At 60.5% G+C, this 23,013-nt stretch overlaps 1 protein-coding gene across 5 annotated transcripts; it reads right to left on the bottom strand.

Annotated features, from left to right (window-relative positions):
• Nucleotides 1-461: 461 nt before the first annotated feature.
• Nucleotides 462-21,188, bottom strand: RELT (RELT TNF receptor). 5 transcript variants are annotated; one of them, XR_014068400.1, is made up of 13 exons: nt 21,070-21,188; nt 8,745-8,887; nt 7,712-7,786; nt 7,438-7,604; nt 7,148-7,227; nt 6,258-6,515; nt 5,003-5,083; nt 4,657-4,738; nt 4,237-4,494; nt 3,704-3,902; nt 3,357-3,554; nt 2,229-2,322; nt 462-1,817 (listed from the first exon to the last, which is right to left on the bottom strand). XR_014068400.1 is itself a non-coding variant. In XM_081539528.1 (11 exons), exons 2-11 carry the CDS (start codon nt 8,787-8,789, stop codon nt 3,507-3,509), a joined length of 1,293 nt encoding a protein of 430 aa, XP_081395654.1. In that variant the 5' UTR covers nt 8,790-8,887; nt 21,070-21,188; the 3' UTR covers nt 2,396-3,506. The 5 variants fall into 5 exon arrangements, 4 of the variants coding, with proteins under 4 accessions (XP_081395654.1, XP_081395655.1, XP_081395656.1 ...); XM_081539528.1 differs by lacking the exons at nt 462-1,817; nt 2,229-2,322 and having other exon boundaries at nt 2,396-3,554; XM_081539529.1 differs by lacking the exons at nt 462-1,817; nt 2,229-2,322 and having other exon boundaries at nt 2,396-3,551.
• Nucleotides 21,189-23,013: the final 1,825 nt, after the last annotated feature.

Raw genomic sequence — 23,013 nt, 5'->3', positions numbered from 1 at the left:
TACCTACGCTGCATCTCCGGGACAGCCCCAGCATTCACAGTTCAGGGGCCTGGGGAAGTGGCCATCAGCACCTGGGCTAAGGTGTGTGATACAGGAGTGCAGGGAAGCCATGAATGATGGAGGCTGCATCTACCGAGTGCCCACCATGTGGCCGGTGCTGTGCGTTATGCTTGGTAACTGGTAATCCTCACGGCAGGACGGGAGGTGAGCCCTGTGGTTAGCCCTATCCTTGGGCGGGGGAGCAGCTGAGGAGAGTGAGTACCTTGGCCGAGGTTACAGAGCTAGTGAGGGGCAGAGCTGGAACTCACACTTGGTCTGGCTCCAAAGCACAGGTACCAAGCCCCAAGTTCTCTTGCCCACCCTGGAGGAGGCAGTGCCTATATCCACTTAAAAGGAAAGGCTAAGCAGTTTATAGTCCCAGAAGGACAGCTGAAGGTGATAATATGGTCTCCATCCAAATGTTCATCACATGCTGTCAGTTTTATTTATGTCCAAAACATCTCTCATCTCCCTTCTGGGCAAAGCCACTGCCCTGGTCCAGGCCTGGATTTTCCCCCCCGGTCATCGTGGCCACTGTTCCCTCCTAGGGTCTGGCTCCCGCCATCCACGCTCTACCAGCCTCCCAAGTATTCAGCTTCCTCAACTGGGGAGAATCCTTGAGGCCCAAAGAAGCTAAGTGACCTGGCTGTAACGAACACTCTGGAGCCCTCTCCACCAGACTACCCTGGGCCTCCACAGAACCTCCCTCCCCTATGGTGGCAGAAAGCTCTGTCAGGTGTGGTAGGGGACGATGTTCCTGGGCTCTGTCGCAGCAAGTCCTCCGCTCTGTCACTTTGTCCAGGGACTCAGCTCCAGGTCAGTGGCAGGGCTGGGGCCAGAAGCAGGTGGGAGGCGGAGACCTGGGCCCCGGCACCCACCATTCGAGCCCATGGGGGAGGGGAGGTGGAGTGAGACGAGGTCAAGCTCAGAACTGTCCTCAGTGGTCACCCAGGGCCCCACCTTGTCCTCCAGCTCCCACCCCTGCCAGCAGCCTTGGCCTACCTTCAGCTCAAGAGTAGGCTTTAGAGCCAGAAAAGCTTCCAGGTGAGAGTGGGGGTCCTAAGGGTCAGCCACATCAGACACACCCCTACCTGGTCCTCAGATCCTCACCTCCCTCTTTTGGGAGGTGGCTTCAGGATCCCCCAAGGGTCAAATGAAGAGACTTGGGCCAGAGCCATTCCTTTTTCTTACCTTCCAGCAAGCAGAAAATTGGGGTGGTAGGAGTGGTTTGGAGGTGACGAGTGCTTATTACCCCAGGGGCCAGCAGTGAGATGGGTGTCCATTACCTCACCTGGGAAGCCCAGACCCAGCCTCAATCTCCACCCTCGCTGGCCTCTGTATGTGCCTCATCTCAGAGGCCAGAATCCAGCTTCCCTCTGGGAACGGAGGCCAGAGGGTGGGAGGGTCAAGCCTCCCCTTCACCCAAGGCACTGTCTCGTCCTCATCTCAGTGTCGTCACCCAGGCCCTCAGTGAAGTGGGGTTGGTTGGCTCAGGGGGCAGCCCAGTCTAAGAAGCCACACCCTGGCAAGCAGGGACACCAACAGCACCACGGTGGCCCCAGGGAACATTCCTGGGGTGCACTGGTGATGCTCTCTGGTCCCCTACAACACGGTTCTAGACTCTGGAGCTCCAGATGATGCTGATGCTCTGATGCTGAACCTCTGATGCTCCAGAAAGTTCCTCCTGATGTCCAGCCTGTATCCTTCCCTCCCCTCTTTAAGAGCAGGTGATGCTTTGTCTCCTGGATCCTCAGAGGTGCCCTCCCTTTCCTGCCCACCTGAGAAGATGCAGAGAGAAGCCTGGGCTCTAGAGAGGTGAGAGGAAGGGAGAGGTTGAATCTCCACTCAAATCTGCCCAGCCTCCCATCGGGGCAGGAATTTTCTCCATAGCTGCTAGGCCGGGCCCCGCCGGGGCTTCTGCCCCATTTGAAGTCAGGCTTCAGGCAGGCCCAGCATGGCTGCTGCTGTCTCCCAGGTGCAGCAAGCCTGAGCCTTCCCAGGGTGTCCCCTTCCACCACCACCACCCCCCCACCCCAGGTTCCAACAGGCATCACTTCTTGGTTCTTCAGCCTCTCCTTGAGCCTCTTTCCCATTAGTGTTTAAGTATGTCTCCTCCTTCCACCTTTAAAAACCATACCAAACACCAAAAGAACCTGTAACTAAAAACCCCCTCTCCCTGAAGCCTGTACCTGTGGTTGGGCTGCAGCTCTTCCTTACCCAAGGGGAGATAAGGCCAGATGATCTGCGAGGCCGCCTCTGGCCCCACTTCACCTGGTGCCCCACCTGCCAAACAGCAGACACTGCCATGGGAGGGATGGCCTATCCCACGCACAGGGCCCGACACAGAACCATTCAGTGAATGGGCAACCTGGGAACAGGCACAAGGACCAGAAGCGTCTCCTGACGCTACTTTCCCAGGTTTTTATTATTCAACAAATGGAAGGGTATGGAGACACAAGGATGGACAACAGCCAAGTTTCAATAAATAAGAGAAACGGGGACAGCTGTGGGCCCGTGCCCGCACAGCCCCACATAAATAACGAGACTGCTGAGCCAGAGTGGAGAGAGGTGGGGCAGTCGCCCGCACTGCCCAGGCCAGGGGACAGACACCAACACCGCAGGGACACAAACCACCGAGGCCAGAGGCCCCTCTCCAGCCCTGTCACACACACCACTTTCCTTTCGAAGCGCCTGAGATCTTGGGGGGGCTGGGGCTCTGCACCACAGTCCTGCCCAGGTCAAGTCTGTTTCTTCAGTTTCAATAAAAACGGCAGGGGCAGGCACATGCATTAGGCCCCTTATGTATGCAGAGCCATGTTCAGGCAGCCCCATAGGAGACTTGAAGGTGGAGGCCCTGAAGCAGCAAAAACGGGGTCAGATAAAGCTACTAGTGGGAGGGGCGGCATGGAGTTGAGCTCTCCACCCCCACGACCCAGCCCAGAGCCTGCAAGGTGGGAAGGCCCTGAGCGCTGAGACGCCACTACCCCCACTTCACAGTCAAAAGAACTGGGACCCAGTAATGGCGAGGGGCTTGCCCTAGATGAGAACCCAGAATGCAGCTCCCAGCCCAGGTCCTTTACAGGACCTGTCAGAAAAGGAGGGAGCGGTACCCCCTACAGAGGCAAGGGGTGGGGCCAGGGGTGCCAGGCAGAGGGCCCCTCCCCACCACCAAGGCCTAGCCATCCAGTGGAGCAGAGGTCAGGGCAGAGCACAGGCTCAGGGACCTGCGGGGAGGGAAATGGGCAGCAGGGACGGGAGGGGGCCTCCACCTGCTCCTGCACACAGCCACCCGCCGGCCGGCCTGTCCATCTCCTCACCGGGGTGGACACTCCCACCTCCAGGCCTTGGCGGTTTTGTCTGCTGGGCCTTTCTGGATCCTCACGGGCCCAGCTGCAGCTCCACCTCTTCCAGGAAGCCTTCAGAACCGCCCAGGGCAGGGCTGCAGGGTCCTCAGATGGGACAGCCCCTCAGATGACCAGGTTGCTCTCACTTAGCCGGATCACATAGCGGTTCTCCTAGGGGACAGGGGTGAGGGGTCAGAGCTGTCAGGGGGCTTCTGGCTCCAAGAAAGCAGCCCCTGCCCAGCGCCCTCTGTACCTCCACCCCTGCCTTGTTGGCCATGGGAGTGGCCCAGGTGTTGACGCCTTCCCACTTGGGTCCTCACCTCGGCCTTGTTCTCTGCTGGGGGCTTCGGCCACTTAGCGTGGCTTCCACCACTTCCCAGAAGTGCCCACTGCTCACTGGGGAGGCCAGGTCGTGGGGAGCTGGGGAGCTCACCCCCTGAAGGCCCGGCCTCCGTGATGGTCTTCACCTCGGAGCCCACTGAACTCATGCGCTGCTCGGGAATTCGGGCCACGCGGAACCTGTGAGGAGCGGTGATGCATGCCATCTTCCCCCGTTAGAGGGGGATCCCCAGGCGTGGAGAGCACAGCACCCACCAAGGTCACACAGCAAGTTCCTGGAGCAGAGCCTGAGCTCTCCCCATGTCTTCCCGCCCACTGCCGGGCTCCCAACTCTAGGCTGCATGTGGCCAGGCTCTTAGGTGTTATGGGGGTGAGGACCCTGGCCACCCCCACTGCAAAGAGAGGCCCACTGAGGCCAGGAAGGGTGGGGCTGCCACCGAACTTGCTGTTCACCGATCGACCTAGGGCCCTGCCTCCCCCACCCCGGGTCACCTGCAGTCTGTGCCCTCCTCACCTGCCCACAGACAAGATGGTGATCTCGCCCTGGCGTCCGGCCTTGGCCCCAGCCTTGGGGGTCCTGGCTGGGTTGGGCAGGAGTCTGGGAGTGGGCGTGGTGGCAGCTGCGGCCTCAGGGGACAGCAGCACCTCGGGCCACTTCTTCTGGCTACAACGGGAGCAGCAGGGGCCTGAGAGTGAGGCCAAGCCCTGCACGGTGTGGAGGTGGTGGCGATGCAGGCAGACGTGCGGCATGCTGGGTGGGCCCGGCGGCAGCCTGTGGGGGACGCAGGTGGGAGGGTCACTGGAGCGGGGCAGGCCCAGGAGACCCCGGGAGGTAGTGAAGGGGAATCAGGGTGACAGGAGGGGAACCACACCCCAGGGGCGAGTATTCAGGTAGGCTGAGTATCTGTGGTCTGGGGCCCGCCTGCCTGCTCACCTGGGCAGAGGCCGGTGGCTGGTCTGCACCAGCTGTCGGCTGTGGTACTCCTTCAGCAGCTCCTCCAGTGCCGCTGCATTCTCTGTGGGCAGCTGCTCTCAGAACCTCACTCTGGGCCACAAGGGAGAACCCCACCGCTCCAACCCCCTGCCCCGGCACAAAGCCCCCCACCCACTCGCCCCTCCCCAGCCCGGACTGTGTGCCTTTTCCTCACCCCTCACCAAGCAAGAAAGGGGGCAGCACTGTCAGCCACACTGGTCAGAGGGCCAGGCTGGCCTGAGGCATCACGGTGGGAGGGGCAGAGCAGCGCTCTGGGACAGGGCTGGGGTCAGACCTTCCTCCTCACCTTTCTTCTCTGTGATCAGGCGCACCAAGACCCCAATGGTGTCCTCATTGGCGTCCTCAGTCCGGTAGGCAGGGTTGATCCCTGGAGAAGAGAAAGAACCACCATGACTCTAGGGAAGAAGCGGGTGGAACGCTCCTGGCTCGCCAGCTACACCAGGGTTTGCAGCAGAGGGCGCCCCAGGCCTGGGTGTGCACGCCTAGGGCCTCAGCTCTGGCTCTGAGCTGTTACCACCTTCATTGCTCAGCACCACTGCTCCCTGCACCCAGCAGCCCCAGGTGCTGAGCGGTTTCAGGGCCATCTGAACTCCACCATCCTGCACAGAGTGTGTGGGGCGGGGGGCCAGCCTCTCCCAGGGCCTGCCCTCTCCTCAGCCTCAGGGAGCTGTGGGCTGCCTCTCTGCCCAGAACCCCCGCCAGCCCCAGCACACTCTGCCGTTCTGGGCCTGTCATGCCCTGCACACCGCCCTGTATTCATAACTAACTGAGGGCCCAGACCTCTAGGATTTGCACCCAGGCAGCAGCCAGCAAGTTAAAGGGAGTCCTAGGCTAGGAAAACAAGTGCAGTTCCAGGCTAAATGTCCTGCCCAAAGTTCCTGTCCTGTCCCCCTCCTGGCCCTGCAGAGTCGGTGGCTGGAAAGGGGACTGGCATGGGAGGCACCATTCGATCTGGATTCAGCCACCCTATTCTGTGAACAGAACTGTGTGTGTGTGGAGTCCCTGCTCTGCTGGCTCTCAGGGGACAGCACGGGCGGGGGCGGGTAGCGGGAAGAAGAAAAGGGCTCTAAGGCCCTAGGGGAGGGCCAGGAGGAACATGTCTTTCCCTCTGGTTCCAGGGCTTGTAACTCAAACCACAGCCTGGAGCTGAAACCTGAGCCTCTCATGGTGCCTGTCCAGGTCAGCTGCCCAGCCAGCCCTTCAGGCCAGAGGCCAGAGGTCACCCAGAGTACCCAGGAGGCAGTCTAACCTTTGAACTACACACACAACTGTAGCCCCAAAGGGGTCCAGACTCCTCCAGCTGGGAGGGAATCCCACTGCAGCCACTTGCCCTCCTCTCTGCCTGTTCTGCCCCAGTTGCCACCTTGGGCCATCTCAGCCTTCCTTCCACTTTATCCGTTTGCCCATGTGCCGCATCTCCAGGAAACTCTTCTGATCACCCTTCCAGGCCAAGTAGATTCCCTCAAGTGACCCCAAGCTGAGCTAGGCTGGGCCAACCCGGGCCCTCTGGCCTCCCCACACGACCCCCAGCTGGGCCTCACCGCTGCCTCCGCCTCCAGGGCCAGGCCCGACCTCCTTCTGGGCTGTGCAGTGGTAGCCCTTCCGCTTGAGCAGGTTGCACACCAGGATGCCCAGCAGCCCCATGAGACAGAAGATGGGCACGATGGCGATAACCGCGTACTGAGCAGCTGTCTCCTCCGGGCTGCCCGCCCGCGTGCTGTTCCCAGGCTGCCGCGTCTCCCCTGCACCGCCGGCCCCTGCCGCCACCTCCACGCCACGACGGGCCCGTTGCCCTCGTTCTGAGCACCACGGAGGACGGAGGCAGGACAGAGGCAGAGAGAGGCAGACACTCAGAGAGGCCCAGGGCTGAGTCCCGGAGCAGGGGTAGGGTTTGTGGTACTGACATGTCCACAGCCACCCGCTGTCCACCACGTTGGGGAAGCCAAGGCAAGCTCATGCCCCTCCTTTTTGGCAGACCCTGAGCCCCCCATCTATGCCAGAGGGGTAAACAAAAGGCAATGGTGCACATGTGCCTGGGCACAGGGACACCAGATCCTGCCACTCCACAAGCCTGGCCCATGAGTTAGTTTCCTCAGAGAGTGACCAACTCAACGGGTAAGAGGAGGTACACGTGTGTGAATGTGTATGCTCACACTCGTCCATGTGGGTCGTTTTAAGGGGGAGAAGGAAGGACGGGAAACGGCTTGGGATGTGAGCCCCCAGCTGTGACAGCACCTGCTGGACAGTCTCTGCCCCTCAGAGGCAGAGAAGAGACAGCCAGCAGACCAAGTGACCACGTCCTGCTGGATACCCTGGGCTAGGGGAGTGAGGATCCCACTGCCCCAGATGACACAGAGGGGCCCTCGGGCTCAAGCCCACCAGACCCCTTCCCACACATATTCCCACCAGTCCTAGCCCCATCTGCACTCACTGTAACAGCTGCGGGCACCCAGAGGGGTCCGGGAGCATGGTTGACAGGGAACGCCGGGGACCTCTGAAGGGGAAAACCACCTGCAGGGAGGGAAGATGTTACCGAAGCCCAAAAAGCCATCCTTAAGAGAGGCTGGACCTTCCCCGTGGGCACCCTCACTGGTCCTGACCCATCCCATTTCACAGATGGGAAGTCTGAGGCCCACTCAAGGGGTGAGTGAGGCTGGGACCCCAGGATCTCAAGTCCTGGTCACCTGGTCATGAACCCCTTCACTCCACCTCATGGCTCACCCAGGCTGGCAGTCTCCACATTGTGCATCTTGAGTTGCCGTGCCCACCTGGGCCTCGAGCCTCCCTCGAGGGCTGCAGCGTGAGTAGGGCTGGCATGGGCGAGAGCCCCAGGAAGCTGAGAAGGTGCCTGGGGGGCAGGACCTGCATAATGTGCCCTGCCCTGGTTCCTGCAAGAGGGAAAGAGTGAGAACAGAGCCAGGAGCCAGGCCTGGGGTCCCTGCCCCTGGCCCTCGACAGTCTTCCCAGGAGAGACCGATGGGCAGGGCGAGCTCACCAGGTTGGGCTCCTCCCCGGGTGGGCACTGCCAAGGGGTTGTCGATGTGGCAGTGGCCGGAGGCCAGGGCAGCAGCTGGAAGAACAGAGGCCAGGACACACTCAGGGGGCAGAAAGCACTGGGGCATGGCAGCACCGGGCCCAGCGACCCACCACCAGGCACCCCAGGCACAAGGACCTCTGGTTACTGGGCCGCCCCCGGGCTTCAGGGACACTCTCGAGCCACAATCCCTTGTGCTACAAGTCAAATCTGCCTGTCTCAGCCCTGCTGCATCGCCACTGCCCAGGCAAGGAGGGAACCACATCTGCTTCTGGAAAGCGCCAGAAAGCCCCCAACAGGGCCAGGTCAGGGTCTCGAGCCCTTGGGTCTTTGAGTCACACCCTTCGAGCTAACCTGGACAATGAGGAGGACATTCTTCTGAATTCCTCTCTCAAGTTCTGCCCCACTTCCTGCTTGCTGCCTTGGCCCCCACATCACAGCTGAAAATGTCATTAACCAGCTTCATTTCATCATCCCTGGGGCCGAGTCTACAGGTGGTGCTTCTGGGCCCTTGGCTGAGGCTCTGGGTCCATATCTTCATCTGTGACCTCCCTGCCATGCAAGGCCAGCCCGTTCACAGCCTGGCACCCACACAGGGCATGACAGGTCCCAAGGGAAGGATCTTCTCAATTTGCTTCCCACCCATTCTTCTCGGAGTGCCCTCTTTTCCCATTCCAGGTGTGAACTATCTGCCCTGAATCCCCCTCCTTCAGTCCTCTGATGGGGCCCCAGCTTGCAACAGGTGCAGAGTAGAGCCAGCTGCCCTGAAGGGCAGAGGGAATGTCACATGGGGGGCGCGAGGGACCTCCTCAGGCTCCAGACCTGGTTCCAGCACATGCCAAGCACTGGGAGGCCAGGGGCACCAGGACAGGTGCGGGTCGGACTGTCTCTGCTCCTCAAAGGAAGGGCTGCGTAACCAACCCCAGCACCCACCACAGCACGAGGCTCCTGAGGGCTCAGGGCACGCCTCCCCCACAGTCCCATCCCCACTCACCACGAGGAGACAGGAGAGGGGCCAGGGTGGCGGGCTCAGCTTCATCCTCAGGCCCCAGTGGGTGGCCAGCCTCAGGCAGACGGCGGCTCCAGCCGGAACAGAGAGGCGGCTGCTGTCCTCCCACTGTGTGTTCCTGGACGGGGCTGGATGGGAGGGAAGGTGGGGAGATGGTGCTGGGCAGGCAGAAGGCTGGGGCAGCCTCCCAGGGCAGCACGAGTTTGGAGGGCTTCCCAGGGGAGGAGGGCTTCCGGCCTCTTCCACGAACAGCCAGCTGCCCCAGGCCAAGCAGGGAAGCGTGTGAGGAAGGGACCGACAGCTTCGGGCCGGCGTGGGAGGAACAAGGGGGCTGGCAGCGCCCCCACGCCCACCCTCTGTGCTCGAATCCTCAGCTCTCAGGGCTCCCGCCTCTCAGAACTCCAGGGGCCACAAGCATGCCTGCCTCTCCTGCTTGCCTGCCTTCACTCTTGCTGTTTCTGTTCCAAGGAAGGCCTGTTCTGTCACACTTCAAAGCCCAACACTATGGCCTCTCCTGCTGGAGGCCCCTCTTGACTTCCTTTCCCCCAAAGCCCCTGTGCGTGCCCTGCCCCAGCCCAACCCCATCACAGCCCCGGTCCTCCCGCGGGCCCCACAGTCCACACTCAGCTGGCTTCTCCAGAGCACCGGGCTGCATCTCTACAGCCCTGGGCAGACCTGCGGGGGTGGTTGTGGCAGCCCACATTCAAGTCTTCTGTCTTCTCCCAGGCACCTACTGTGTGCTGGGCACTGCCCTCAGCATGGGAAAGGGTACAAACGAGACAGACACTGCCCCTGTCCTCGGAGTTCACGCCCCAGGGAGACCTACGACCAGCAGATCAACCGTGCCGGGTGGAGGGAAGGGCTAAGACACCAAGTATGGCACACGAGGGCACGGAATGTGATGGGCACTGGCCTCGCCGGGAAAAAAGTCTCCAGCCGGCAGGCAGACGAGGCTGAAGAGCAGGGAGGAGGATTTGGCTTAGACAACAAAAGGGACAGCAGCAGAACCAGGGAGTCCCGTGATGTCCCCCGAGGAGGCTGCGCTCCAGGCTCAGGAGGGAGGGAGGGAAGGAGGGTCTCGGGCAGCCTGTGACCCCCACGGGCCAGCCTCGAGCAGCCAAGCCCAGCACGTGGAGGGGCCCCACCTGGAGCCTCGGAGTCTGACGGGCAGCCTGGCAGAAGAAGCACTGCCCGAGGTAAAGCCCAGGTCACAGGAGAGCCCCTCGGCCTACGAGTGGCCGGGACTTCCCACCCGGAGGAGGAGGCAGAGGAAACTGATCTGGCCGCGCCGTGGGCCCGGCCTGGCACAGACCTCGTGGGACCAGGGCTTTGAGTTACACCATCCTCGGGACTCTCCAGGTCACTGGCAGTGGCTCTCGGCCCAAGGCCAGCTCAAGGGAAAAACCCAGGACAGAAGGTCCAGCCACGGAGCAGAGTGAAGGCTGCACCCTGGCCGTCAGCACCTGACGGGGGGCATCCTCTGACCCACCCTCCACTGGTGCCTCCTCCAGCGTGGTGACACGTGTCCCTGTCCCCTACCCAGACCCTGCTCCCACTCAAGCCCATCTCTCCATGGCTCCCTCCTTCGTTCGTCACGGAGCTCACCCACAGCCAACCCCAAGTCCCAAGGCCTCAATGCCAGCCCCGCAGCCCCGTCCAGCCCCAGCGCCCCTCCGTACCCACAGGGTGGGCCCAGAGGGCTGGGGCAGGCGTGGAAAGTAAGAGGCTGGTTGGGAGGGCTCCCCCTACCCCCCGCCAGAGTCCCACCCCGTGACTGGCACCTGCTGGGTGACCTGAGCCCGCAGGCAGGGGCTGTGCAGCTGCTGACAGGCAGGGAGCTCTGATCTTGAGACTTCCAGGAGGAAAGTAGGGTCCAAGGGCCCAGACTCAAAGCCAGCGAGGGCCCACTCTGGCACATTCACCAACACTCACCGCCTCACGCCTGACGCCTTCTAATTATGTGCCTTCTAATTACCCCAAACCAGCACTTACTCCAGTCTGACTGCCCAAGTCTCTGCTTACTAGCAGCTCCCCGAGCCCCCACACTCAGCCTGAGCCCCCAGCAGACCTGTCCAGTCAGGCAGCTGCTGGCCGCCACCCAGAACCCCCTGCACACGTGGACACCTGCTGCCCTGACTCCCGTCTGAGCTTTCTCCCCACCAGGCCTCCAGCACCTATGCTGGGAGCCCTGGAACCTTGACTGAAAAGCAAGTTCTGATCAAGCCCTTGGCCGGGTGGGCGGGGGTGGGTGGTGGATGAAGCCTCCACCCCCCCACCCTGCCTTCCCGTAGGCAGGGCAATCAGGGACCTTCCAAAGCCGAGCACCTCAGGGCACCTCCTCAGGGCTTCCTGGGGGGAGGGCTGTCAGAGATGGGCAGACTGAAGCCCTGAGGAGGGTGGCAGGCGGTGTGATGGTCCTCTCTGGCCCCAGGGCTCCTGGCAGAGGAGAACCACCCTCAGGGTCCCAGGGGCACAAAAGGAAGTTAGCTTAGAGGCCACTCCTCCCCGAGAGCTAGCCTGGAGCCTGTTCCCAGTCACCAACTCCCTGTGGGACCTGAGCCCCTCCTTCACCTTGCTGGGTCTCAGTTTCCTCATCTGTAAGTGGGAGCTGTTTGTCCCCCAGAGCAAGGCTGTCATGAGGTTTAAATGAGGTAACCTGACATGGGTCCTGTGACTTCCTCCCATCACCCCTCTTTCCCTCTGCACCTCCCACCAGGGTTTGTAATTATTTGTTTGCTTGCTTGTTTATTGTTTGCCCCCCTGCCACCAGACAGCAGCAAGGGCAGGGATGTCTGTCTCGTTCACCACAAAACCCTCCCCCGGCCAGCGTCTAAAGCAGGAGGCCTCCATGGAACACAGGGATATGCGAGGTGGGCAGAGGGTTCCTCACACACGGCCCGTCCCCACCCTCCTAAAAAGGCCCAAACAATTAGGACCAGAAATTCCCTGGAAGAAAGCCAAGGAGGAAAGCTGCAACCAGGGCCCCTTACAGGAGATGCCAGAGCCTCAGGGCGGCGTAGCCCTGGAGGCCTCGGAGAAAGAGGAAGCTGTGTCCCCACCCAGCCTCCTCAGGCCTCAGCAGCTTCCCCTTTCCCAGAATTGAAGCTCAGGGGGTCACTGGGCCCCAGGCAGGCGCCCCACCTCCGTGCATTCACTCTCCAGCCTCCCCCGCCGCCTCTGCAGAGGCTCCTCTGACAGCTCCCTCCACCCCCACCCCCGCCCCCCCAGTGGCCTCCAGTGCAGCCTTACTTGCAGCTTAGATGTCTCAACACGGAGGTCTGGGCCCTGTCCCTCCCCACAGCTCCAGCCACTCTGAGCTACTTTCTGTCCCCACATCTGCCTCTCTCACTGGCACTGAGACCTGCTGCTTCCTCTGCCCAGAAACCTCTCCCATCGCCTGACACCCGCCCTTCAGAGCTTAGCTGGAAGTCGCTTCCCCCTGGAAGCCCCCAACCACTACCGACATGTGTGTTTGTCGCCCTGGGTGTGACCATCCCATTTACCCAGCCTCTTCCCCACTGCCGTGCTGTCCGCCACCCCCATGCCCGGCACCCAGCACCCCAGGAGGTATGTGCCAAACCAGGGGATCAGAAGAGGTGCTCAGGAGAGGGGCCAGCTTCTCCCAGGGTCAAGAGGGCCAGAGAGCAGGCCGACGGCTACGGAGACCAGTGCTTGGGGTTGGGGTGGGGGGCACTGAACCCAGATTTGAACCCCCTGCCTAACTCGGGGAGAACCAGCCTTCTTGTTCTGCTCTTCACTGGCTCTGTGGCTGTGGACCCCACCCCCGTTCCCCATCTCTCAGAAAACTGTTGTCAGGACAAGAGGAGAGAATTCACATTAAATACTCAGCACAGGGCTTCCCAGGTGCTGCCAGTAGTTAAGAGTCTGCCAGCCAACAGACTCTTGCAGGGGATAAGGGTTCGATCCTGGTCCGGGAAGATTCCACATGCCGTGAAGCAACTATGCCCGTGTGCCGCAACCACTGAGCTGGGGCTCTAGAGCCAGCAATCCGCAACTACTGAGCCCAGCACCACAGCTACCGAAGCCCGTGCGCCTAGAGCCTGTGCTTCACGGCGGGACAGGCCACCGCAACGAGAAGCCCGCGCCCCACAGCGAAGAGTGGCCTCCGCTCGCCACAACTAGAGAAAGCCCGTGTGCAGCAACGAAGACCCAGCACAGCCAAAAACTAATAAATAAATAAATCTTCTTTAAAAAAAAAAAGTACTCAGCACACAGCCTGACGCAGAACAAGCTCTCAGTAAGCATTCACCATGCCTCAGTTTCCGGTGTACATTGTGGAGGGGGTTACAGCACACACCTGATGTGTGAGGTACAGATGAGATTCTCTTACATTCATGTACAATGCTTGGCATAGAGCTTGATACACAGGAGGTGCTCCATTAGCCACACTGACCATCTGGGGAGGTGGTGGGAGGGTGCAGGAAGGGAGAGGAAAGGTTTGTGGGCGGAGCCCAGGTCACACCATGTCCCCGCCCCCCGGGGCCTACGGGAGCCTTGAAGGGTAAGCAGGGGAGCGAGAGGCAGGGAACAACTCATGTCTCAGAGGGCTTGCTGGGCTGCCGGCCAAGTGAGGCAGGGCTGGAGAGACGGAGGCGGGAGGCAGGTTCCCACCTGGAGCAGGGGGTGGGAGACAGGTATTTGTTTCCCGGACAGTGGCTTTATGGCCTGTGGACCTCCTGCAGCCTCCAGAGGATAGGGTTGCCTGGAAACACAACTGGACACAGGCCAGGCCTCTCTCGGCAATGGCTGCACCCAAGCAGGAAGACAAAGGCCTCCCATCGACAGAGAAAATGCAGGTTAGCAGGAACCCAGTGGTTCCCTGGCAACTGGGGCTGAAGTAGGGCAGTGCCCACAGCTAGGTGCTGTCTCCTTTTCATCCTCCACCCTCACAGGGAAGGGGACAGACCCTCATTCCCTCAGGCCAGGCCTTCATCCGGGGTTGCCTCCACTCCTCACAGGAGAGGTGAGCACGCCTCTTTCATCCCTAAGGAAACTGAGGCTGCAGGAAGTCACCCCACCCAGCTAGGGAGTGGTAAAGCAGAGATGGAGGCCAGGTACCCACATCTCTCTGGCCCCTCCTTCCCAGGAGCCTGGCCCAGGGCCCAGTATAAGACAGATGTTCTGAGAGTTTGCCAACCTAGTGGCAGAGGCTAGGGAGCTGGCAGCACACAGGAGGTGGTTCAGCTGAAAGCCTATCACAAAGCACCCAGGAGGGCCCCCGGCTAGGAGGTACTGCCCCCAGTGGGGGCCGCTCAGGTTTCCTGCACATACTCGCCTACTGCCCTTGTCTACACCAGCTCCAGTAGGAAAAGGCACTGGGACCTGTGGAAAGCAGGAAGCCCAGGAAGGAAAGCCTGGGGATTCCCAGGGTGAGGAAGAGCCCAGGGAGGAGGCCAGCTCCTCAGGACTGTTGAAGGCCGGAGCCCAGACCTGCCTCAGGGCCACTCAGTGAGAAGGGCGCCCCCATCTCCACCCCCGCATCAGGCTGCCAAGCTCTCCCAGGTCACAACCCTGGGGTGAGGACGCCAGGCAATGCAGAGCCCCCAGTCCCGCCCCAGCGCCACCAGGCAGCAGCTGCACCCCGGCCCACCCCCAGGCCTGCGCTTGGGAGGCTCAGGGGCGTGGGTGGGGAGATAGGGAGGGGGTGGAGGCAGGGGGATGGGGTTGGTTAATTGGCCCTTGAGGATAAGAAAAGGGCTGAGACAGCCAGACAGGGCCCACCCGCCCCTCCCAGTCTGAGTGCAGAAGCAATCCCTGCCCCTGGGCTGAGCCTGGGGCCCAAACGAGACAGTCATATCTGAAGCAGAGCTGGGGCTCCCCTGCCCCCTCCTAAGAATCTATTATATGCCCATTCCCTTACCAGGAAGAAGATGATGCCGGGAAAGATTGAAGACAGGAGGAGAAGGGGATGACAGAGGATGAGATGGTTGGATGGCATCACCGACTCAATGGACATGAGTTTGAGCAAGCTCTGGGAGTTGGTGATGGACAGGGAGGCCTGGTGTGCTGCAGTGCATGGGGTCACAAAGAGTCAGACACAACTAAGCGACTGAACTGACATGCCCATTCCCTTACCAGGCCTCTAAGACAGGGTTCCAGGCTTCACAAACGAGGAAACCGCAGGGCAGAGAGGCTGAGTAGTACCCTGTAACCACTTGGTCTCAAAGGAGACAGGTCCCCCTGTGAGGAGTGGGGACAGGCGGCGGGCAGCCCCTGCTCTTGCCGCCCCAGACCTGGCATTCCCCTGCTCCCACGCACCCTGCTCCAGCCCAGCCCCCGAGCATTCCCGCAGGGACAATGCACCTGTTCCCAAGAGAGGATGGCAAAGCGCGAGGACAGCCCCCTGCCCCACCAGCTCTCGCCACTGCCGCCCTCTCCTCTGAGAGGCCACCTCTGCCTCCTGCACGGGCCGGGCATCTGTACCAATCACTACTGTCCCAGGATGGCCTGTAGTTCTCAGCACAGGCCCGGCCCTGTCACCCTGACCAGGCTGACTTGGGCGAGGCTTTGAGAACCAAGGGGAGACCACAGGCCCAACCGGCCCTGTTCTCCAGCTTCTCCAGACTCAAGGGGCTGGAGGAAAGAGACTCCATGGCCCCAGCAATCTGTCAGGCCTGAACAAAGCCTGAGGATGGAGGTCACAGGAGGCTGGGCCCAGAGCAGTCACACCTGGGTTCAAGCTCTAGCTCTTTGCTTAGGAGCCCTGTGACCTTGGGCAATTACTTACCCTTCCTGAGTTCCAGGGTCCTCCCCTGCAAACAGGGGTTCCAGTCCCTGTCTCCAGGGATGCTGAGGGGATAACTGGAGCCACTGCGGGTAGTACTGGCCAGGGCCTGGGCTGACCAGGCCTCTCCTGAGTACAAGTTCTCAACAGCCCACGCGAGCCAGAGGAGGAGCCAAGCTCAGAGCAGAGCAGCATCCAACCGAGGTCACCCAGTGACTCGGGAGCAGGCAAGAGAGCTTGGGGAACCCGACATCAGTCCCAACAGCGTGGGTGACGAGTCTTGGACTCCCCAGGTGGACCCTGGGTGCCCATCTCCCAGCTGTTACACAGGCCTGTGTCCACCTGCCCCCCACACCAGCTGAAGTCACAGTAAGGAAGGAGAGGAGTGCTGAGTAGTCATGACCCATCCCTACATCTCCGAGCCTGTTTCCTCTAATTTGGGACAACTGTGCCAGTCCAGCTGAGCTCTTGGCATGGCTGGAGGATCCACGGTTCATCAGTGAACAGTGGCTCTTCTTACAATCAGACCTCAGCCCAGGTGCCACCTCCTGCAGGAAGCCTGCCCAGCCTCCCCATCCTTCTCCTGGCCCCCTCAGCCATCATTGGTCGTGTCTCCATCAGGGAGGAAGGCAGCAGGTGCTCCAGGAGGTGGGACATCCCTGTGCTCACCGCTCCTTCTCACCGTGAGGGTGTGAGGTCCAAGTCAGGTCTCTCCTTCTGGAAGCCCTCCTTCCTTCTCTCTTATCACACACTCAGACCCTGCCTCTATCAGCTGCAGAAAACCCCTCCATCCCTCTCCTGTGCCAAGCAACCAGGGCACATGTTCACGGCCACACGGGCAGCTTATTTACGGAGCCCTCATCTTTCCCAAGGAGGCCCAGGAAAGAGCTCTGGTCTTTCACCAAGCAGACCTGTTAGGATCCCAGTGACACTGGAATCCTGCACGTCCCTTCCCTGGTCTGGACCCTCTTTTCCAGTCTGGTACCTGGAGGGGGCGCTGATGGGCCTCAGGGTCCTGCCCAGGGCTGAACATGCAGCACTGACTCCACCATCTTCCCTGCCACCCCATCCCCAGCTGGGTGCTAAGCTCTGCCAGAGATCACATTCCAGCACCCCCAATCCTGAGTGGGGGGCCCTGCTGTCTGTTCTCCAGCAAAACTCCTCTCCCTCTGGAGCACCCTCACTGCCTACCTGGCAGAAGGGCTGCCCCACAGGAGGCAGTGGGCCTTGCCCAGCCAGGCCAGGGGCTGGGCAGCAGCACCGCCACTCCCCGCTCCCCTTACAGGTAGCCAGCCTGGTCCTTCTTTGAAAACCGACGCCAGAGCTGTCAGACAACCCTCACCTCTGTCTGGCGGAGATGGGACTGGGGGTTGGGCGGGAACTGGAGTGCCAGACTCCAGCACCAGCCGCTGTGGGACTCAAACTCAAACTCGGACTGGACCCCTCTGCCCTCAGAGTCTGGGCTCCCCAGGGCAGCTTGGGGAGCAAGGGAACATGTTGTCAGTGCCACTGTCAGGAGCCCTGCACCCAGGGCCTGACACACAGCAGGGCCTCAGCGGGGAGCTTCCTCTGCTGGCCTGGGATGAGACCCTTGCCTGAGGAGCCCATAGCAATCACCAAACTCACCCCTACACACAGGGGTGGCCTTGAGGATTCACCCTTAACCCCCAGCACACACCTGGGAGCACTGAAAACCCTGGGGACAAACCTCCCTGTGTATCTTGGCACACAGTAGGCCCTCAGCCTACAGTGGCTGCCATTCCTTCCTGCCTGGCCAACACAGATATGACCACGGGAGAAGAGAGGATAAGGGCCAGGCTGGCCCCACCCAGCTGGGCATGCGGGGCCCATGAGGATCCACCTTCCTAGAAGCGAGAAGGGGGGGCAGGTAGCACGTGGACCACACAACGAAGGACTAACATTGGGCTGGGAGGGTTCCTGGGAGAGGGGGTGGTGCTGTACCCTGAATGATCAGGAAGGTTCTAGAAAGGGGAGTCAGCAGAAGGAAAGGCAGAGCACAACCACAGCATCTGGTGGAGAGAGATAAGGCTGAAGATGTAAAGTTCAAAAAGGCCCTGGAAAGAAAACCTCAATGACAGGGTGATGAGTCTGGACGGTACTTTGTTGGCAAAAAGTACAGGTTGCTTTAGGGAGGCCCCTCTGGCACTGGGCGGGGATGGGGACTGGAAATGGAGGCAGAGAGGCCAGTACAAGAGTCTGGGCAAGGGCAGCAAGACCAGAACTGGAACATAAGAGGCACCCTGGTTTTGTGAAGGCATGTCTTGGGCCTGTTCCTAGTCCTGGGCCATGTCCAGCCTGCTGGGGAACATGTGGCAGGATAGAAGGTAGGTCCCCTGCCTGAAGGGTGAGAGCCAGAGCATCAGAGTGGTGGGGGCCTTGGGTAAATTCCAGCACTTCTCAGTCTCTCCCACTTGTAAAATGAGGCTGACCCTGTGAGCAGTGGCTGGGGACTGAAAGCTTCCCCTCCTTGGCCAGAAACAGGCACCTCCCTCCAGCAACTGTTGCACCAATCCCAACTGGGGCCCCACTGGAAACCCAGCCTGGCCCCACCATCCCTGTCATTCAGGGAGCCCAAGTTCCCAGAAAAGTCTGGCTTGGGCAGGGCACAGGGTGGAGCTGGGACCAGAAGAAGAGGTTAACTCTTGGTTAACCCTTCCCCTCGCCCTCGCCCTCCCCTTCCTAGGCCCTGAGCTATTTCCACCTCTTTGCTGGGGATGGAAATAACCCAGGCTCAGTCCCAAGAGACCAAGACCGCTATTCTGATCAGCCCCAAGAAGCACAACTCCAGTCATTCCAGAGAGGACAGAGAGACACCCTCATTCCCAGCTTCAGCTCAGCCAGACAGCAGCGGGGTCTCTGGGAAGAATGTGGACACTGAGGCCTGGAGAGGGTAGGCACAAGCTCAAGGTCACTCTTGGCCTGTCCCCCAACTCCTGCAGCATGTGGGTGGTTTTGGAACTACTACGGGTAGGGGCATAGGACCTCACAGGTATGGTGAAGGTCAAGTGGGACTCCAATTCTCCTGCCACTCTTGGAGCCTGGGCTACGCTGCTGACGCCCAGCACTCCTCAGAGCTATACAAACACTTCTCAAGAGCTACACAGACTCTCCCCAAACCAGTTACAGGCTCTAGAAGGCAGGAGACAGGCCTTTCTGGTGACCTTTGGCTAGGGGCTGAGAGGTAGGGGGAGGGAAGAGGAGGAGGAACAGAAAGGCCACATAATCCACCCACCCATAATGTTTTAGACATGTATTCAAATACACACCATACTCAGAACTCGCATTGGCATATACCCTGCCAAGGCCACGGTGCCTGCCCAGGTTGAGAGAAGGAAGCCCAAATGAGCCATGAGCAGCTTATTGTGAAAGGAAGTGGCCCTCGCCAAGCATCTCACAGGGCTTCAGGAGTAGGAGACCTGAATTCCAGTCCCGGCACTGTCCTGACTCTGTGTGACCTTGGGGAAGTCACTTTGCTTCTTTGAGGTTGTTTCCTTCTCTGGAAGTCACCGCGTCTCAGAACCACTGTGAGGATTCACCAAGAGCACACCATAAACCATTCAGCATAGCACCTGGAACCCTTGCCCCCAATCAGAATGCAATCAACATTTTCAAAGGGTGATAGAAGAGGAGAGAAATTCCAGATCCCTCAGCAGGTGACCCTTTACCTCTCCTAATTTCCATTCCACCTTGCAGGAACCTAAAAGACCCTCTTGTGGGGGAGGGGGCCTCAGGAGGGTCTAGCCCAGATGGTGAAGAGGCCCTGTTCCAGCTCTCCAAATCAGAGACCACTCACGGGGAACCTGCCTCCTCTCCCCCGCATGAAGGGAACTGAAGAAAGGAGATGGGGACCAGAGAAGTCCATGTCTATGGTTCAGAATTTTCAGCTTTGTTCGAGGAGGTGTGCTTCCAATCCTGTCACCAGCACCTGGGTGCAACCCCTGAGCCACTTTGTCCCTAACAGACAGCCTGCCCCCCATCCCCCACTGCAGTCTTTCCGCCTGAGGGAGGTAGGGGAGAACAGAGACAGTTGACCCAAAAACAATAGAGGATCCCAAAGTGATGATTCACAGTCTGTTCACAGCCCAGCACCTCAGTGTGCAGACAGGGAGACTGAGGCCCGGTGAGGGTGGGATCTGAGAGGAAGACTATGCCTGGGGCCAGTTACCAAGGGGCAGAGCTTTGCCAGGCCTCCCAGACTCTGTGTGTGTGTGTGTGTGTGTGTGTGTGTGTGTGTGTGTGTGTGTGTGTGTGTGTGTGTGTGTGTGTGTGTGTGTGTGTGTGTGTGTGTGTGTGTGTGTGTGTGTGTGTGTGTGTGTGTGTGTGTGGTGTGTGTGTGTGTGTGTGTGGTGTGTGTGTGTGTGTGTGTGGTGTGTGTGTGTGGTGTGTGTGTGTGTGGTATGTGTGTGTGTGTGTGTGTGTGTGTGTGTGTGTGTGTGTGTGTGTGTGTGTGTGTGTGTGTGTGTGTGTGTGTGTGTGTGTGTGTGTGTGTGTGTAAGACAGAGAAGGGTGGAGCCTGAGGCTGAGGCTACCTCAAGGGCCCTCTGCTGCTGCCAGACTTAGCACCCCAGGAGATGCCGCTCAGCCTTGGCCCCTCTCCTTCTGCCAGGGCAAGTCACTCAAGACACAACCCCCTCACTAAACTGAGCTCCTGGGGGGGTGCCCTCTTGGGGATAGTCCTGGAGAGACTCTTGTCCCTTCCCTTGAGCCCCCCTCCTTCCAGCCCCTATCTGCTAGCAGGTGTTTGAGGTCCCTCCTTTCCACCTTGTACTCATCTCCCTGAGGTGCGGAGGCGCACACAGCACAACTTGACCCCACAGCACACTCTGCTCCGGGGGCTGGTTCTCACAATCACCTGGGGCCCCTCTCCCTCTATTCCACGCTCACCCATGTTAACGAGGGCCCTGGTCCTGCCCTGGTCACGCCCCAGGCCATAGACACACACTCAGTGACCCCAGGGACCCGGGGTCTCACTCACAGCAGGCGGGGGGGTCACAGTCACCCGCAGTGACCCGGGGTGTCTCACACACAATCACACGCACACACTCTGCCTGTCACAGACACACAGAGCCCCTCTGTGTCTCCCGCTCGGCCCGGCGTCACCGCCCAGTGTCCCGGCCACACGTTCGCCCCGGCTGGGCCGCCTCACGCGCCGTGTCGCCCACAGTCACGGGCTGACACCGCTCAGAACCCCCTCCGGCCGCCCCGCGCCGCAGCCGCACTACGGTGCCGCCGTCCAAGTTTCCCGGGCCGGGGGCGTTTCCGCGGCCCGCTCGCTCCTCAAATGCAAGTCCCGCCGCCGCTTCCCCACCGCGCACAGCCGGGCCTGGAGCCGCGGCCGAAGGACGCACAGGTCCCGGGGCAGGGGGGCTCAGAGACGAAAAGACGCGAGGGCGGGGGGACGCGGGGCCCGGGCTGCGGCATCCGCCGCGCCGGCGAACTTCCTCAGAGACGCGGGGAGGCAGGGGGAGCCGCTCGGCTCCGCATCCCTCTGGCCCCGGCCGCGGGGAACGAACTCCGAGCTAGGGCTCCGCGCAACCTCCTTACCTGGCCGCCCCCTCCAGCAGCCCAGCTCCCGGGTCGACTCGGTACCCGGGCCCGTGTCGGTGAGCGCCCGGGCGGCCGCGCAAGCTGCGCGCCTTTTGAATGAATCGCCGCCCAGGCCTGGAAGACGCACGACTCCGCCCCCGCGCGTCACGGCCGCCGGCCCCGCCCCCGACGTCAGAACCGGGCCCGTGACCCCCGCCCCTGGAAGCTGCCTCGGGGCGAGCTGGCGCTTTGCGGCCCGGCCGTGCTGCTCTGTGTCGCCATCTCTCGTATCCCGCAGGAACTGCAGGGGCTGTGCCAGACCAGCCCCTTCTGGGGTCAGCCCCTTCTGGGCTCCAAACCAAGAAAGGGGTTGCAAGATAGACTGGAGACTTGGATGCTACTCTGAGACCTGTCATCATTGCCAGTGCAAACGGGGCCACCGCTGCTCCTCACTGGGTCTCGTTTTCCTCCTGGAAATTGGCTGCCAAGGTGAACGACCTCACTTTGTCTTGTTGAAGAGGCCCAGGCCCGCCTCCAAACACCCCACCCATTTGGTGAGAAAAGGCCTGGTGAAAGTTAATCTATAGTGGAGGCCCACTAGGTAGGCTTCTGCCATTCTTCAGGGCCCAGCCTGAATCTCCTTCCTCCAGGAGGCCTTTCCTGTCTCCACTCCCCACCCCGCTACACTCCGCCGGGATAGTTAGTCCCTCCTTCCAGCAGGACAGGTGACACGATGCTTTCCAGTTTCCTACCGCCAGCCGTCCCACCCTGCAGATTCCCAACCTCAACCATGGGGTGCCCAGCAGGGGGGCACCAATCATATTGTATTTCTAGCTCTGTGAATCGTGCCCCTTGGAGCTGTGCCTTATGGTGGGCCAGAACTGAAGGCAGCAGCTCAGGGGCCAAGGTTCCCCCGACTCAGTACCATTCAGGGGTCCCCAGCGGCCCTCCCAGGACAGCGGGGCTGGATGGGGATGCAGACAGTAGGGAAGGCCTTGTGCTGGAGGCAGAGGCCTGGCCGGAATTAGGATAATCACAGCTCATGGCAGAGGTGGAGGAAGGCAAATAAGTTGTTAGGGATAGATTGTGAGGGGAGGTGGAGAATTCTAAATAAATTGAGTCAGAGAATCTGAGCCATCGGGTGAGGGGGTGGAAAAGGTCAGGTCCCCAGGGTCCAGGAGATCCAAGGAGGAGAACTGGACACCTGCAGAGGGAGGGGGACAGGAAAAGAGTTTCCATTTCCTTGGACCAAGCCCAGGTTCTGGGGGAAGGGCAGAAGAACCTCCAGATGACTGATGTTAGGATCATAGCCCCAGCCAGGCCCCTCTCATGACTACGGAGACCCCCAGGACTAGATCAGGGTTGGTCCCAGGGTCACATATCCCACATCCGAGCCCACAGAGGTCCATGCTGGGGACCTAGTGAGGGAGCTAGAGCAGCCCAGGATGCCCTTAGTCCTGCAAATGTTTTCTTTGTAAGGGGAACGTCTATTCCCCCGTTCCAAGTTCTGGAGTTAAAATGGTGGCATTTCACATGCACTCAATAGGCCAAATGGGGATATGCTTTTTGGTCAAGAACTGGCCATTAACCAGACATCCTATAGAGCAGGGATTCCCAACCCCTGGGCCACACAGCAGGAGGTGAGTGGCGGCGAGTGAAACTTCATCTGTATTTATAGCCCCTCCCCATTGCTGGCATTATCATCCTCCCCACTTCCACCCCCTCCCCTGGTCCGTGGAAAAACTTTCTTGAGACCAAAGGGGACTGCCACTGTAGAGGGTCCGGACCCATCTTTGCTACCAGCTCCACGTGAGGCTTTGGTCAAATCCCTTCCATGGGGAAGTTCAATTTCCCCATCTGAAAATGAGGCTGCCTAACTTGTTGCCTGGAGGTCATACTAGTTCTCTCTGTGAGGAGGCCCAACCTGACTGTGTGGGAAGGGTGAGCAGCCACCAGAGCCCG

Source organism: Giraffa tippelskirchi, chromosome 11 (assembly GCF_054371585.1).
Source record: "Giraffa tippelskirchi isolate mGirTip1 chromosome 11, T2T-mGirTip1v1.2.pri, whole genome shotgun sequence".
Taxonomy (NCBI): Eukaryota; Metazoa; Chordata; class Mammalia; order Artiodactyla; family Giraffidae; genus Giraffa; species Giraffa tippelskirchi.
The sequence above is the reverse complement of the archived record's forward strand: the minus strand, read 5'-3'. Positions and strand labels throughout refer to the sequence as shown.